The sequence below is a fragment of the Garra rufa genome, chromosome 6 (assembly GCF_049309525.1).
Source record: "Garra rufa chromosome 6, GarRuf1.0, whole genome shotgun sequence".
NCBI lineage: Eukaryota > Metazoa > Chordata > Actinopteri > Cypriniformes > Cyprinidae > Garra > Garra rufa.
The window spans coordinates 41,744,432-41,758,276 of NC_133366.1; the positions used below are offsets into that span (position 1 = coordinate 41,744,432).

Here is a 13,845-nt window from a genome sequence, read left to right on the forward strand (position 1 = left end):
TTTAAATGTGACAATAAATCTTGAGTCATTAGTGTACTTAGCTGCACTCATATTAAAGTATTTCTATAACTCTCTTCCATATTATTTCAGAGTGAGGACTCTGATGAGGATGAGCCATGTGCCATAAGTGGTCGTTGGACTTTCCAGCGGGACAGCAAGCGTTGGTCTCGCCTGGACCAGATAGACCTGGATGTATTCTCCCCTCCAGCTGGAGACACTGGCTCCTTCACACCCTTTCTATCCCAAGATGATCGTTTTGCCAGAGGACCCCTTCTAAAGGAGGGAGTTAATGCTAGCTCTGAGAGCGTCTTAACAGATCTTAGTGAGCAGCCGGAGGTGGGCTCTCTGCACAGTGCTGGAAGTGGAGGTCGAGGAGGATCCTTGAGTACCACTGTACCATCCAGCCCTGCCACAACCATCTCCAATGCTAATACAGCCACCACGACCAGGGCGAGCTCAGTTGCTAGTGTTTGCTCCTCTGGAACATCAGGTGCCAATGAAGACTCGCTGTCTGATGGGGTTCCATCACCGCTGGAACGCAGCACCTTTGCATTTGATGTAAAGCCAAGTTTGATAAGCAGTGGTGCTGAAAAAAGCACACGTTCAAGAGCAAAGAGCTTCTTGAAGCGCATGGAAAGCTTGCGGTTGCGCACCACCAGCAATGCATCCTCCAAGCGCAAAAAGAAATGTGTTGCTGGACAAGGTAGGCTGGAGATCAGCGGGCCTGTGCTGAAAGAGGGTCTTGACGAAGACAAACTGCGACAGCTCAATTGTGTGGACATTGCAACTCTGGATCGGAATGCAAACCGAAACCGAAGCGTCACCTATTCAACGCAGACAAGCAGTGGGAGCGCAGGGAGTAGCCAATCAGAGGCCAGCAGCGGGAGTGCTGTAAGTACGCCCAGTCCAGTCTCAAGAGCACGTAGTCACAGCACAGCAGCGGGGTCCACCAAAAGAGGTGGGATGTATCTGGAAGGCTTTGACCCATTTAATTTCGTTGTCCTGCAACCTTCCGAAGACCAAGATGGGAAGCAGAATCACCAGGCCCAAAGTAAGAGGATAGAGCCCAGCTCAACAGCAGAGAACAATAGGCGCAACCGCCAAAGTTCAGATAACAGATGCATGGAGGAAGAAGGGAGTCGAGAAGAAGAAGGAGGTGTAATCTTCTTCTATTTGCCTGAAGGCCACAAGCCTGGCACTTTTCCTAAAGCACTTGCGGATGGGGGATCCTATCGTGGTGGGGACAACACAAGCCGGCGCCCACCCCGGAGGGGCTCCGCCGCCTCACTAGACAGTCGAATGAGTGTCTATGATAATGTTCCTTTCTCAGAAGTGGGAGATGATGAGGACGAAGCAGAAGGAGAGGAGGAATCAAAACTTGAGGACGTTTTGGAGCGAGTCAGTGGCCTGCAGAGGCTGGTCAATGCCTGGTCAGAAACAGGAACTGGGGAAGAAGAAGAGGATGAAGAGGAAGAGGAAGGAGATTCAGATTCAGCGCTTGATTCTGCATCACCTTGTCCATCATCCCCACTGCAAAATCGCTTAGAAGAGACAGAGAACGGCAGTGACCAAGACAGCACCGGAAACCCGCTAGCAGAAAGGGACGAGACACTCAGCTCACGTGAAAGATGCGACTCTGGTGTGGGAGCATCACTTACACGAGCCAACAGGTGAAACTCTCTCTCTCTCACATACACACACACACACACACACACACACACCAAGTAGTCTCTGAGACAAAGATGTCTGATTTTTTTTTTATTGGATGTTCTACCAAACCATTCCTGTAGTAATTTATAACTTTGGCCAAACTTAATTTAAAATCTATCATGCCAAAAAAGCACAGTGAATTATGGGACAGAGAGGGAGAGAAGGAGTGAGAGAGCATGTCAGAACGGCTCTCCTTACATAACAAGGGATACTTGAAGGATACGGAATCCCAATGGAATGTACCACAGGAATTCTAACGGCCTCCACCTGGTGATAGAGGCCTTGATTAATCCCTGTTATCTGCAGCTGATCCTTTAGCTTGTGTTTATGTGTGTATACACAATATGTGCAAGTCAAGGTACTTATTCTTGCAAAGTTTGTACCGTGTATTTGAGTGTGTGTGTAGTGATAACATAAATTCTGTGGTTCATGTCTTGTAGTTTATAAACACTAATTTATATTAGTCTGTAATGTCTATGTTTTGAACATTTTGTGATTGTTTGAGCTAGGTTAGGTGTAACGTTCGTATGAATGTTTATGTTGCAGACCTCAGAAACTGCGATGGCCAAGTTTCCAGAGCTCCCACCGGCCAAGTCTGTCGTCAACAGTGCTACAAGTTGGATGTCAGTCAGTTTTGCAGATGAACCTCCTTCAGAAATACAGCCTGCTCAAACTTACCGCTCTACTGGAGAGATACACACCCACCAACAAGCATGGCTTCAGCTGGTAAGGAGTCCTGCACATCAGCACATATATATGAGAGATTTTAATATGTGAAACCACCATACATCATGATAGTGACAAGCCCAGTATTTGGCACCTCATAGACATCCACACATGCGCAGACAAACACTTACCATCAGTCGGAAAGACAAACACCCTGCTGCCCAGATGTCCACATGTGTACTCGTTCCCTTTTATTCCTCCTGCTCAAAGCCATTGTCTGCTGTCTCACTGTTTATCCTTTTGCCTGTAAAGGTGGAAACAGCTTGTAGAGGTCTTCCCATTAAATACACAATTATCCACACACTCATACACTTACGAACCAGCATCCTGTTGACACATGCTGCTCATATGCTGCTCTAGTTTTGCAAAAAAAATACCAGTCTTTGCTAGTTATGTATGGACCATTTGCTCTGTATAACTTGACATTGAATTAGTAATATGCACTGTTGTGCAGTAAAGAAATAAAAGTAGCAAGACTTCTAATTTTAGAAGCTCTAATGTCACTGTGTATTTATTGAGATGTTTTGTGTGCTTTACAGGGCTGTTCCTAAGTTTATGAAGCGGATCAAGGTTCGGGACTATAAGGACAGGAGTGTTTTTGGCGTTCCACTGCAGGTGATAGTTCAAAGAAGCGGACAACCCCTGCCTCAGAGTATTCAGCAAGCCATGCGTTACCTACGGAGCCAATGCCTCGACCAGGTGAGAGATGAGAGACGTGCGCATTTGCAAGTATGCACGTCCAAACGTGTACTTCAAAGGTTAAAGAAAACTGTACGAACACATCATAGCATACCTAACTTTGGTTTGTTTGCTGGTATATTCAATCTTCTATAGAAAAACAACACTATGTTAGTTAAAGAAGATAATAAGAGAAATCAAATGTCTGGTCAAGGTCATAACCTAGTAAAATGATCCCTATTTGAACAGCTGTTTAGATGCACAGTCCCTGTTGTGTTGCTACATGCAACAAAGCCATATTTAAGCACAAGACATCTGTTGTTTTATCACCACATGCTTGAGTTCAACACTCTAAGTCTGCACGTAGCACAATAACCTCAAAAGGCTTGAATGTCTTGGTTCCATATATCTACTAGTTACATATTACCAAAGTTAGCCACATGGCTGACATTCCATTCCAAGGGTGTTTAAGAGAAAGCAAGTGATCTATGGACTATAGACGGATCTCTCTCTCTCTCTGGTGTCAGATGAGAAGATTCCTTGGCAGTTTACATAATAGTTACACTTTTAGACTTTTCCAGTCATAACTGGGTTATGTAAGAAGCGGTTGGGAGTTTTCCTAGAGATGCCTTTCCTGTATTTGGAAAAGTCACGGTCACACCGGTAATCCATCTATTTAGTAGTCAGTTTGGATAGGAAAGACAGAGAATGCAAATGAAATGTCAAAATATTATAAATCATTCTAAAAGGTTGCATTTAAAAACATTTTACAACTGAGCTGCAACTTGAAGTCATATTCGGCCATGATTGCAATAAGTGCTTTTACTACTATTTATACTAAATGTCTAACCGTCTTTCTCTACAGGTGGGGCTGTTTAGGAAATCAGGGGTGAAGTCACGGATCCAAGCCCTTCGCCAAATGAACGAGTCATGCGGTGCTGGCGGGGGCGGAGTCAACTACGAGGGCCAATCGGCTTATGACGTGGCTGACATGCTAAAGCAGTATTTCCGAGACCTTCCCGAACCTCTGCTTACCAGCAAACTGTCTGATACCTTTCTGCAGATTTATCAATGTAAGAACATGCATAAAATTGACCTTTCAGGTGTTTTGGAGATGACCTCACACTTGCACTGACATATGCCTGTACAAAATGTACTCACAAACAATAACATCTCAGCTTTTAAAACAAGAACACACACACAGGCATTTCATATCCAGAGGGCAACTCACAATGACACAAAGACTGTACTATACTGTAGATGCTTGTTCTTGGATGGGTGAATCATTCCGAAAGGGTAAAGAAATCTAAACAAGTTCAGGAAATAGCTGTCAAATGACGTTTTAGCGCTTATAAATCAGAATGTGAATCAGTGCCAACACCAAGTTGTAACTCACAAGTGTCCTAGTGTGTATTTACCACAGCTATTTCACAGCACACACACTTTCTAATGTTTGTGTGCTCACTTCAAATGTCAGACTCTTGAACAACTCCAAACACGTACATCACTCTGGTAAACCAATCATAAATTAGTGTGTGGAAGATGCCAAGGTACATGCTTATGAAATCTTGTTTGGTTTGAAGGAGCATTTGAAATTTATCAGTTTTATTTAGTCATGAAGAAATATAATAGAAAATAGTATAAGAGGTCTGTCAACAAAAATTCTTCGATTTGTAGTGAACAGAACATGGTATTATACTGATCCTGTAATGTTACGGTACACTGTTCTAGCTTGAACATACCAAAATAGATTTTTAGAGACAAGATGTCTTTTACCTCACATTAACTCCACAATAACTCCAGTCTTTCAGGGAAATGATTTGATTAAAGTGGTCTGTTACCACAACCAAAATTACGGAGAAAACAGCCAGCACAAATATGTTCTTTCAAAGACTATAGCTGACCCCAACCACAAGGGAGGTCTCAGCATCCCACACAGAAAAGCAACGGTTTGTGTGTGGCTGTTTTGTGCTCACACAGGGTCTTTCTTTCCCAAGGGCGAAAATAACAGAAATCGTCTGATGAACACTCACACACAATTCCATACGTGACATTTCAGTTCACATCAATCCAATGTTTGCCGTTCAAAAGCCGCTTTTCTTCAGTGGCACATTACAACATGCTGCAGATATGCTGAAAATATGGATTGCGCAGTTTGATAAATTCTTCCGTCAGTCCACTTGGTTTATATTGTTGATTTCTGAAGTTTAAACACCCCTCCCTGATCTGGAACTAACTCCCTTCCTTCCTCCTCTGAATGACATAATGAAAACGGATAGTGTTGTGGGTGTAGTGATTATATTACCTTATTATATTTTTAGATTATAATATAATAAAAATGATATACAAAATGTAAATATTTAAATAAGTCATATGGGCAAATCTTTTGAAAATTGAGATTTATACATCATCTAAAAGCTGAATAAATAAGCTTTCAATAGATGTATATGTTTGATATTTGTATAATATTTGATTGAGACAACTATCTAAAAAATCTGGAACCTGAAGGTATAAAAAAATCTAAATATTGAGAAAATCGCCTTTAAAGTTGTCCAAATGAAGTTCTTACCAAGCAAGAATTACGTTTTGATGTATTTATGGTAGGAAATTTACAAAATATCTTCATGGAACATGATCTTTACTTAATATCTTAATCATTTTTGGCATAAAAGAAAAATCGATTATTTTGACCCATAAAATGGACTGTTGGCTATTGCTGCAAATACACCCGTGATATTTACGACTGGTTTTGTGGTCACATATTTTAATAAAGTAAAATAGTAATAATAAAACGTATTTAATACTATGTTTACAGACACAGTTTCAAGTGCAGAATATGGTAATCATTTATTTCCATAGAAAAAGTACCATTATGTCATCACTGCTCCATATATCTTTACCACTGCATACAATCCTCATGCATTACGTTCGAAGAAAACTAATGAAACGCCTCTTTTGGTTTCAGATGTTCCCAAAGAGCAGCGTCTGCAGGCAGTACGGGCAGCCGTATTGCTCTTACCAGATGAGAACCGCGAAGCCCTGCAGACTTTGTTGTGCTTTCTGAGTGATGTAACGGCCAGCGTGGGTGAGAACCAGATGACATGCACCAACCTGGCTGTGTGTTTGGCCCCCTCTCTCTTTCACCTCAACACACTGCGAAGAGAGAGCTCCTCACCCAGGTGTGTGTGCGCGTACACTCTGTTAAAACACTTATACACAGAACACATAGATCGGCTCATCTTTTTAATTGCAAAGAGCTTGAGGTGCCTTCATATTTGACATGCGGCGACTTCAAACTCTCAAACCATGTAATTATACTCTGTCTCGCTTGAATAACCACCCCATAAAAATAGGAAACGAGGGAATAGGTTAAAAAGCTGACTTACGTAAGGCTTTAAATGCCTGCTGGACTAAAATGTAGCATTAAATTTGAGTTTGATAACTTTGAGATTAGATTTTACTTTATCCGTTTATCCCTTTGCATGTGTTTTTTGTTACCGCAGGGTCATGAACAGAAAGAACACTCTGGGAAAACCAGACCAAAGGGACTTGAATGAAAACCTGGCTGCCACGCACGGCTTGGCGCATATGATACAGGAGTGCAGAAAACTCTTTCTGGTGAGTACGACTTTGCCTTTTGAGTACATTTTGTCCAACATAAACACAAACAATTCTGTTTTAAGAACAGAGCAAACAAAATCTCTCATCCATCTCTCACGCACGTCAACGTTATCAAAACTCTGTCAGAAACTAGTGGTCTTATCACTCTGCACCAGATGTGTCTCTCTGTCATATGCAGCTCAGGTACAAAGACAAATGCACGCTCATTTAACATGTGCAGACACTCACGCTACAGCACATCTGTTGCAAAAACAGGTAGAGAACCTCCAAGAAGAATTTATTTAAAGATTAATGTGGTTGTTACGCAATGACCAATCCCTCCTAATTACCCATAAAATCACACACAAACATGCAAATAGAGAACCAGAATTAGCAGCCATGGCTACAGATAGCAGTGTTGTTTTTTTATGGATTCAGCAAGGTTTTACTAGTTTTTCGGTTTTTCTAGTACACATAACAATAATGTTAAAGTCACCTAAGAATTAGTTCACTCCAGAATTCAAATTTTACTCACTCCCGTGTCAAGATGTTCATGTCTTTCTTTCTTCAGTCGAAAAGAAATTAAGGTTTTTGAGGAAAACCTTCCATGATGTATAGTGAATTTCAGTGGGTTGAAGATCCAAATTGCAGTTTCAGTTGAGCTTCAAAAGGCTCTACATGATTCCAGCCAAAGAATGAAAGTCTAATCTATCAAAACAGTTGGTCATTTTCCAAAAAAAAAAAAAAACCTCAAATTTATATGCTTTTTAACCACAAATGCTTATCTTGCACTAGCTGTTAAAATGTATTTGTCATGGAATAATTTATTCAAGAGATTCGTTCAAAAACGTAAATTTATCCAGTAATAAAACAAGTATTAAAGAGTCATTGAATCATTCATTCTAACCACTTTTTCATCATTTTAATATTAAAAGTGATGTATTCAATATATTTTAAATATATGATATATTATATATGTGACCCTGGACCACAAAACCAGTCATAAGGTTAAATTTGACAAAACTGAGATTTATACTTCATATGAAAGCTCAATAAATAAGCGTTCTATTGATGTATGGTTTGTTAGGATAGGACAATATTTGACTGAGATGCATCTATTTGAAATCAGAAATCTGAGAATGCAAAAAAATCAAAAAGACTGAGAAAATCACCTTTAAAGTTGTCCAAATTAGGTTCTTAATGCATATTACAAATCAAAAATTACATTTTGATATGTTTACAGTAGGAATTTTACAAAAAAATCTTCATGGAACATGATCTTTACTTAATTTCTTAATGATTTTTGGCATAAAAGAAAAATCAAAAATTTTGACCCATGCAATGTATTTTTGGCTATTGCTGCAAATATACCCCAGCGACTTAAGACTGGTTTTGTGGTCCAGGGTCACATATAAAGATTTTAAATAACTCATTCAAATTATTTAAACACTTTAAAATAGGCTGCAGCAATAATTATTTTGTCACACATTATTTAGCTTAGTTCAGAATTGTCGAAAAATCGTGATCTCTATTTGAGACCAAAAAAAAAGTGATTCTTAATTTATCCAGAATTGTGCAGCTCTATCCTACCCTACCTTTTTAAATCGGAGCACACTTCCAACATTTGATATGTAATACGTGAAGTCATAGATGTGCATTGAAGATGAGCATTTGTGGTTAAAAAGTATACATATTTTAATTTTATTAGAAAATGACCAATCTTTTCACTAGATAAGACCCTTATTTCTCGCTTGGGATCGCGTAGAGCCCTTTGAAGCTGCAATTGGACCTTCAACCCATTGGTTCCCAATGAAGTCAACTATAAACCATTTCTTTTTTGACTGAAGAAAGAAAGACATGAACATTTTGGATGACATGGGGGTGAGTAAATTATCAGGAAACAACGAACAAACAATTTTAGCTTTGTATGCACATTAATAGGTGCACACTTTCACTTTTAGTACCTATTCAGAGGTCAGGAAGGAAGCTCTTAACTGGATAAGTGTAAAATAATGAAAGTCAGCAGAAGTTGAACAACACCATAAATTCAATTTTCCATCATCCACAAAGCAGCATTGTGTTGCAATGTTCACCTACACACTTGCGCTTTTTGTTATACCATATGCCACTGCTTTCCCTGAGCAGATCATGATAAACTCCATGATTAGATTGAGCTGATTATGTGGAGCCATTAACATAAGAATATAACTCAATCTATGGCTATTACCAAAAGTTATTTTCTTCTCAGTGGCCTATTTATAGAAAGCGAATAATTCAAAATGAGAAGCGGAAAGATAGAGTCTTGTATTAAAGGTCTTCCGCCCCTAAATCTGATGCGGAAGGTCTGGTCCCGCTCTATCCATCAGACTAATGCTTTTTGCAGTATGAAGATAACAAGTTTATCTCAACAAACGCTGGAAAGGGACAAGCACTATGACATGACAAACATCATCAGTCAGGCAGGAAAAGGACAGAGAGCAGGACAGGACATGCACAAAAGCACTCACAGTGGATAAGGGCAGAATGCTGGACAAGGCACACACAAACAGGATGAGCTGCTTCGTGAGGAATGAATCACTCGTGTCACTTCTCTTCCTTTCACATTCATTTCACTCACACCCAGAGCAGTTTTAACATGTAATCTTTTTAAGATTCTGAGACTGACAAAACTAGTATACTACATGATTTGTCATGTGGGTAATGTAATACTAAGCTTACAATGTTTATTTTGCCGGTCGCTCCCATAGCCGAAGCTAATGCTGATGTTAATTTGCATGTTATGAACTAGTCATTTAATTAATTTTGTTCTCTAATGCATCCCTGCTGAAAAGACTAGCTTGAATTTGTAAGCTGGACCCTAAAATAGGATGTTGGTAATCGCAGGCTTACCATGACTAGCACCAACCAGCATGAATCAGCTTAAAAAAAGCCTCTGTATGGCTTATTTTAATTTATATCGTCTTTGTGTTTCAGATCCCGGAAGAGATGTCACGCTGTAGGAACTCTTACGTGGAGCAGGGCTTGAGTCCCATGCGGATGGAGGTTTTGATGGAGGACTGCGGTTCTTGTAGCTACCAAAGTCTGCTCAAAGAGAGCATGGATGCCCTGCTTAAAGAAGCCAAGGACAAATTCAAGGGTTACGACAGCTGCTCGACTCCTGAAAACGCTGAGCTCGCGTATAAGAAGGTAAGGGAATTGTATGAATACACACCCTATTCGAGTAACTTGGACACTTTCTCTCATATTTCCATTTCATGTTCACTCTCTCTTCCTTCCTTTGCTCATTTTTTTGCTTGTGCCTAATGGAAAAGCTGTGTCTTTTTTCCTTACATCACTTCTTTTTTTTCGTGTGAAACTATCTTTTCCCAGCTCTGTTTTGGCCTAGAGCCCACAATGACATCAGTTTGTCGTTTGTTCACTCAGCCCAGTTCTCTTGTCCTTGGTTAGTGTTTTATGGAACCATTAAAGGAACACTCCACTTTTTTTGGAAATAGGCTCATTCTCCAACTCCCCCTGAGTTAATAAGTTGATTTTTACTGTTTTGAAATTCATTCAGCCGTTCTCTTGTTCTGGCGATATCACTTTTAGCATAGCTTAGCATAAATCATTGAATCCTATTAGACCAGTAGCATCACGTTCAAAAATGACCAACGAGTTTCGATATTTGTCCTATTTAAAACTTGACTCTTCTGTAGTTATATCGCGTACTAAGACCAGCAGAAATGTAAAGATACGGTTTTCTAGGCCGATAAGATTAGGAACTACACTCCCATTCCGGCGTAATAGTCAAGGAAGTTTGCTGCCGTAACATGGCCGAAGCAGGCGCAATAATACCACACAGCACATGTGCAAATGTTTACTTCCGTCAACATATCCAACGTGCATGCACAGCACAGACAGCGTTCCTCGCCATGGAGACATTTGTGAGAGACGATTTAGAAGATATTTACTTTGGTGCAGATCCTAAACCGTATCAATTTGAACCAGAATTCACTGAAGCTAAGGTTTTGGTACACGAAAGACAAGAAAGTGTGTCTGAACTGCCTGGGACAGAAGGGATGAGGAGAGCAGATTCGCGCTGGTGGGGCTTGCCAACCCATGCCAACTAAAAGTGAGTGCCTGTGTTGTCGCGAGTGGGACCAGGTATTGCCATCGATGGCAAGGGTGGATCTACCTGATGAGGAAGTGGCAGGTCGCAACATCCGAGGACTTGGATGCAATGCTGCATCCTGCAATAGTCGATTTTTTTTTCCGGTTTGACAAAATAAACTAGAAAAAACGTCACACGCCGAGTGGACCTAATGGCCAGCTGTCGCAAGAGTAAGTTATTCCTGCTACATTATATAATATAAAGATTTTAAATGCATACTGTCAGTTTGCATTTTCAGGCTTACATTCATGATGTAACGTTACACTTTTACTCAAAACTGACTTTAAAACACCACCGACTGTTCGCAATAACTTTCTTTTGCAATCACACATGGAATTTGGTCATAGCAAATACTAAGCCAACTGTTCGCCCAAACCTAGTCGTCAGGGGTTGCATTTCACAGGTAACGTTAGCAATTAATCATGTTTCACTTACAGCCGTGGGCGATGCTCCTTGTTGTCCTGTCTGTAACGTTAGTTTGAAGATTGTTGGGATCGCCGTGTCCTTTAGACGCCGTGCTGTAGTACCGGTAAAACTATCCAAATAGTCATCTGGTTCAAAATCCTCGGAGCAAACACGCCATTTCTTGATCGTTTCTAACGGTGTTTTGAGATCTATGTTCAGAGCAGCCAGCCATTGATTCATTAGTCGAAATTCCTTTTTTTTTGGTGGGAATTCTATGAAAGATGGTAGTAGATTACGTCTTCGACTTACTATCACAGCCCCTTACAATGCACATAACCATAGCTAATCACACACAGGTAAATCCAGCCACTAACAATTTACCAGCTGCAACTCTGACAGCTGCAACAACCGGAATTACACAAATTTAGCACCGGTCACATTGGAAGTTACCTAGCTGGGATCTAATTTCAGGCGCTGTGTGATATTAATGCGCCTGGTTCGGCCATGTTACGGCAGCAAACTTCCTTGACTATTACGCCGGAATGGGAGTGTAGTTCCTATTCTTATCAGCCTAGAAAACCGCTGCTTTACATTTCCGCTGGTCTTAGTACACGATAGAACTACAGAAGAGTCAAGTTTTAAATAGGACAAATATCGAAACTCGTTGGTCACTTTTGAACGCGATGCTACTGGTCTAATAGGATTCAATGATTTATGCTAAGCTATGCTAAAAGTGATATCGCCAGAACAAGAGAACGGCTGAATGGATTTCAAAACGGTAAAAATCAACTTATTAACTCGGGGGGAGCTGGAGAATGAGCCTATTTCCAAAAAAAGTGGAGTGTTCCTTTAAGTAGGGCTGTCCAATCTTGTCCATTTCAACAGAATTTAGCTCGAATCCTAATTAAATGCATCTAAAAGAGTTCATCAAGGTATTTAGGATTACTTAGAAACTTCCAGGTAAGTGTGTTGAGGCAGATTGGGGCTACAGTTGAGGTCAAAAGTTTACACCCCCCCCCTTTCAGAATCTGCATAATGTTAATTATTTGATCAAAATAAGACGAATCATACAAAATGCATGTTATTGTTTATTTAGTTCTGACTTGAATAAGATATTTCACATAAAATATGTTTACATATAGTCCACAAGAGAAAATAATAGTTGAATTTATGAAAATGGCCCCATTCAAAAGTTTACATCCCCTTGATTCCTAATACTGTGTTCTTACCTGAATGATCTATGGCTGTGTTTTTTATAGTTGAGTCCCTTGTTTGTCCTGAACAGTTAAACTGCCTGCTTTTTTCGGAAAACCTTTAGGTCACACAAATTTGTTGGTTTTCCAGCATTTTGTGTATTTGAACCCTTTCCAATGACTGTATGATTTTGAGATCTTTTCACACTGAGGAAAACTAAAGGGACTCATATGCAACTATTACAGAAGGTTTAAACACTCACTGATGCTCCAGAGGGAAAAAAAACAATGTGTTAAGAGCCAGGGGTGAAAACTTTTGAACAGCTCTGAATCTTAGTGTGCATTTTTCTTATTTTGCCTAAATATCATATTTTTTTCATTTAGCACTGCCCTTCAGAGGCTACAGAAGATAGTTATATGTTTCCCAGAAGACAAAATAAGTTAAATTTACCCTGATCTTAAAATTCCTTAATGCTCTTAAGCTCTTCTGTAGCATCAGTGAGCATTTGAACCTTCTGTAATAGTTGCATATGAGTCCCTCAGTTGTCCTCAGTGTGAAAAGCCTGATCTCAAAATAATACAGTCATTGTTTTTTTTACACACATTTGCAGATTCTGAAAGGGGGGTGTAAACTTTTAACTTTAACTGTAAACTCAACAGGAGCAGGATTGGACACCCTACCATGAAGTAATTTCATGTTGCCATAATATCATGAACAAAATGACCATAGCATCATGTTCTTTCATTATAGGTTCAGGATGGGTCGTCTCTGCGACAGTGGAAAGTGTGCGTGGATGTGCCTGGGTCGGCTGAGGACGTATTGCAGCGGATTCTGCGAGAGCAGGAACGCTGGGATGAGGACCTGCTAGAGTGCAGAACTGTAGAGACACTGGAACATAACATGGAAGTCTATCAGTACGTCAGGAACTCAATGGCGCCCCATCCGCCAAGAGACCATGTGGTGCTCAGGTGAATACAAACACTCTGACTTCTTACCTGAAGTTGTTTTTATTGTGCAATTGTAACCCTGGACCACAAAACAAAAAAAAAAAAAGTAAAAAAAATTCACAATGGTACTTTAAATTTAAATGGAAGACTTCTTTTATGTTTATAAAAATCCTAAGAGTGTTTTTGTGTCGACTTTCAGGTCGTGGGTGACAGACTTGCCCAAGGGAGTGTGTGCTTTAGTGTGTGTGTCGGTGGATCATGAGAGTGCAGCCGTCCTGGGTGTCCGTGCAAATGTTCTGACCTCTCGCTATTACATCGAACCCTGCGGATCCAACAAGAGCCGACTCACACACATCTCCAGAATAGACTGCAGGTAAGAGCTGCAAAGTCACCTCAGAACAAATACATTCTATATTTAAATTTTTACTTAATGTG

The 13,845-nt window shown here is 40.2% G+C and overlaps 1 protein-coding gene across 2 annotated transcripts in view; it reads left to right on the top strand.

The window, feature by feature from the left end:
- dlc1 (DLC1 Rho GTPase activating protein) overlaps positions 1–13,845 on the top strand; it is a 137,352-nt gene that overhangs the window by 121,027 nt on the left and 2,480 nt on the right. For both annotated transcript variants that reach the window (XM_073841574.1, XM_073841575.1), the window contains 9 exons: positions 91–1,670; positions 2,257–2,436; positions 2,976–3,135; positions 3,980–4,187; positions 6,080–6,293; positions 6,618–6,732; positions 9,688–9,900; positions 13,214–13,431; positions 13,610–13,783. In XM_073841574.1, the coding sequence (XP_073697675.1) occupies positions 91–1,670; positions 2,257–2,436; positions 2,976–3,135; positions 3,980–4,187; positions 6,080–6,293; positions 6,618–6,732; positions 9,688–9,900; positions 13,214–13,431; positions 13,610–13,783 (3,062 nt within the window). The remainder of the gene's footprint in view (positions 1–90; positions 1,671–2,256; positions 2,437–2,975; positions 3,136–3,979; positions 4,188–6,079; positions 6,294–6,617; positions 6,733–9,687; positions 9,901–13,213; positions 13,432–13,609; positions 13,784–13,845) is intronic.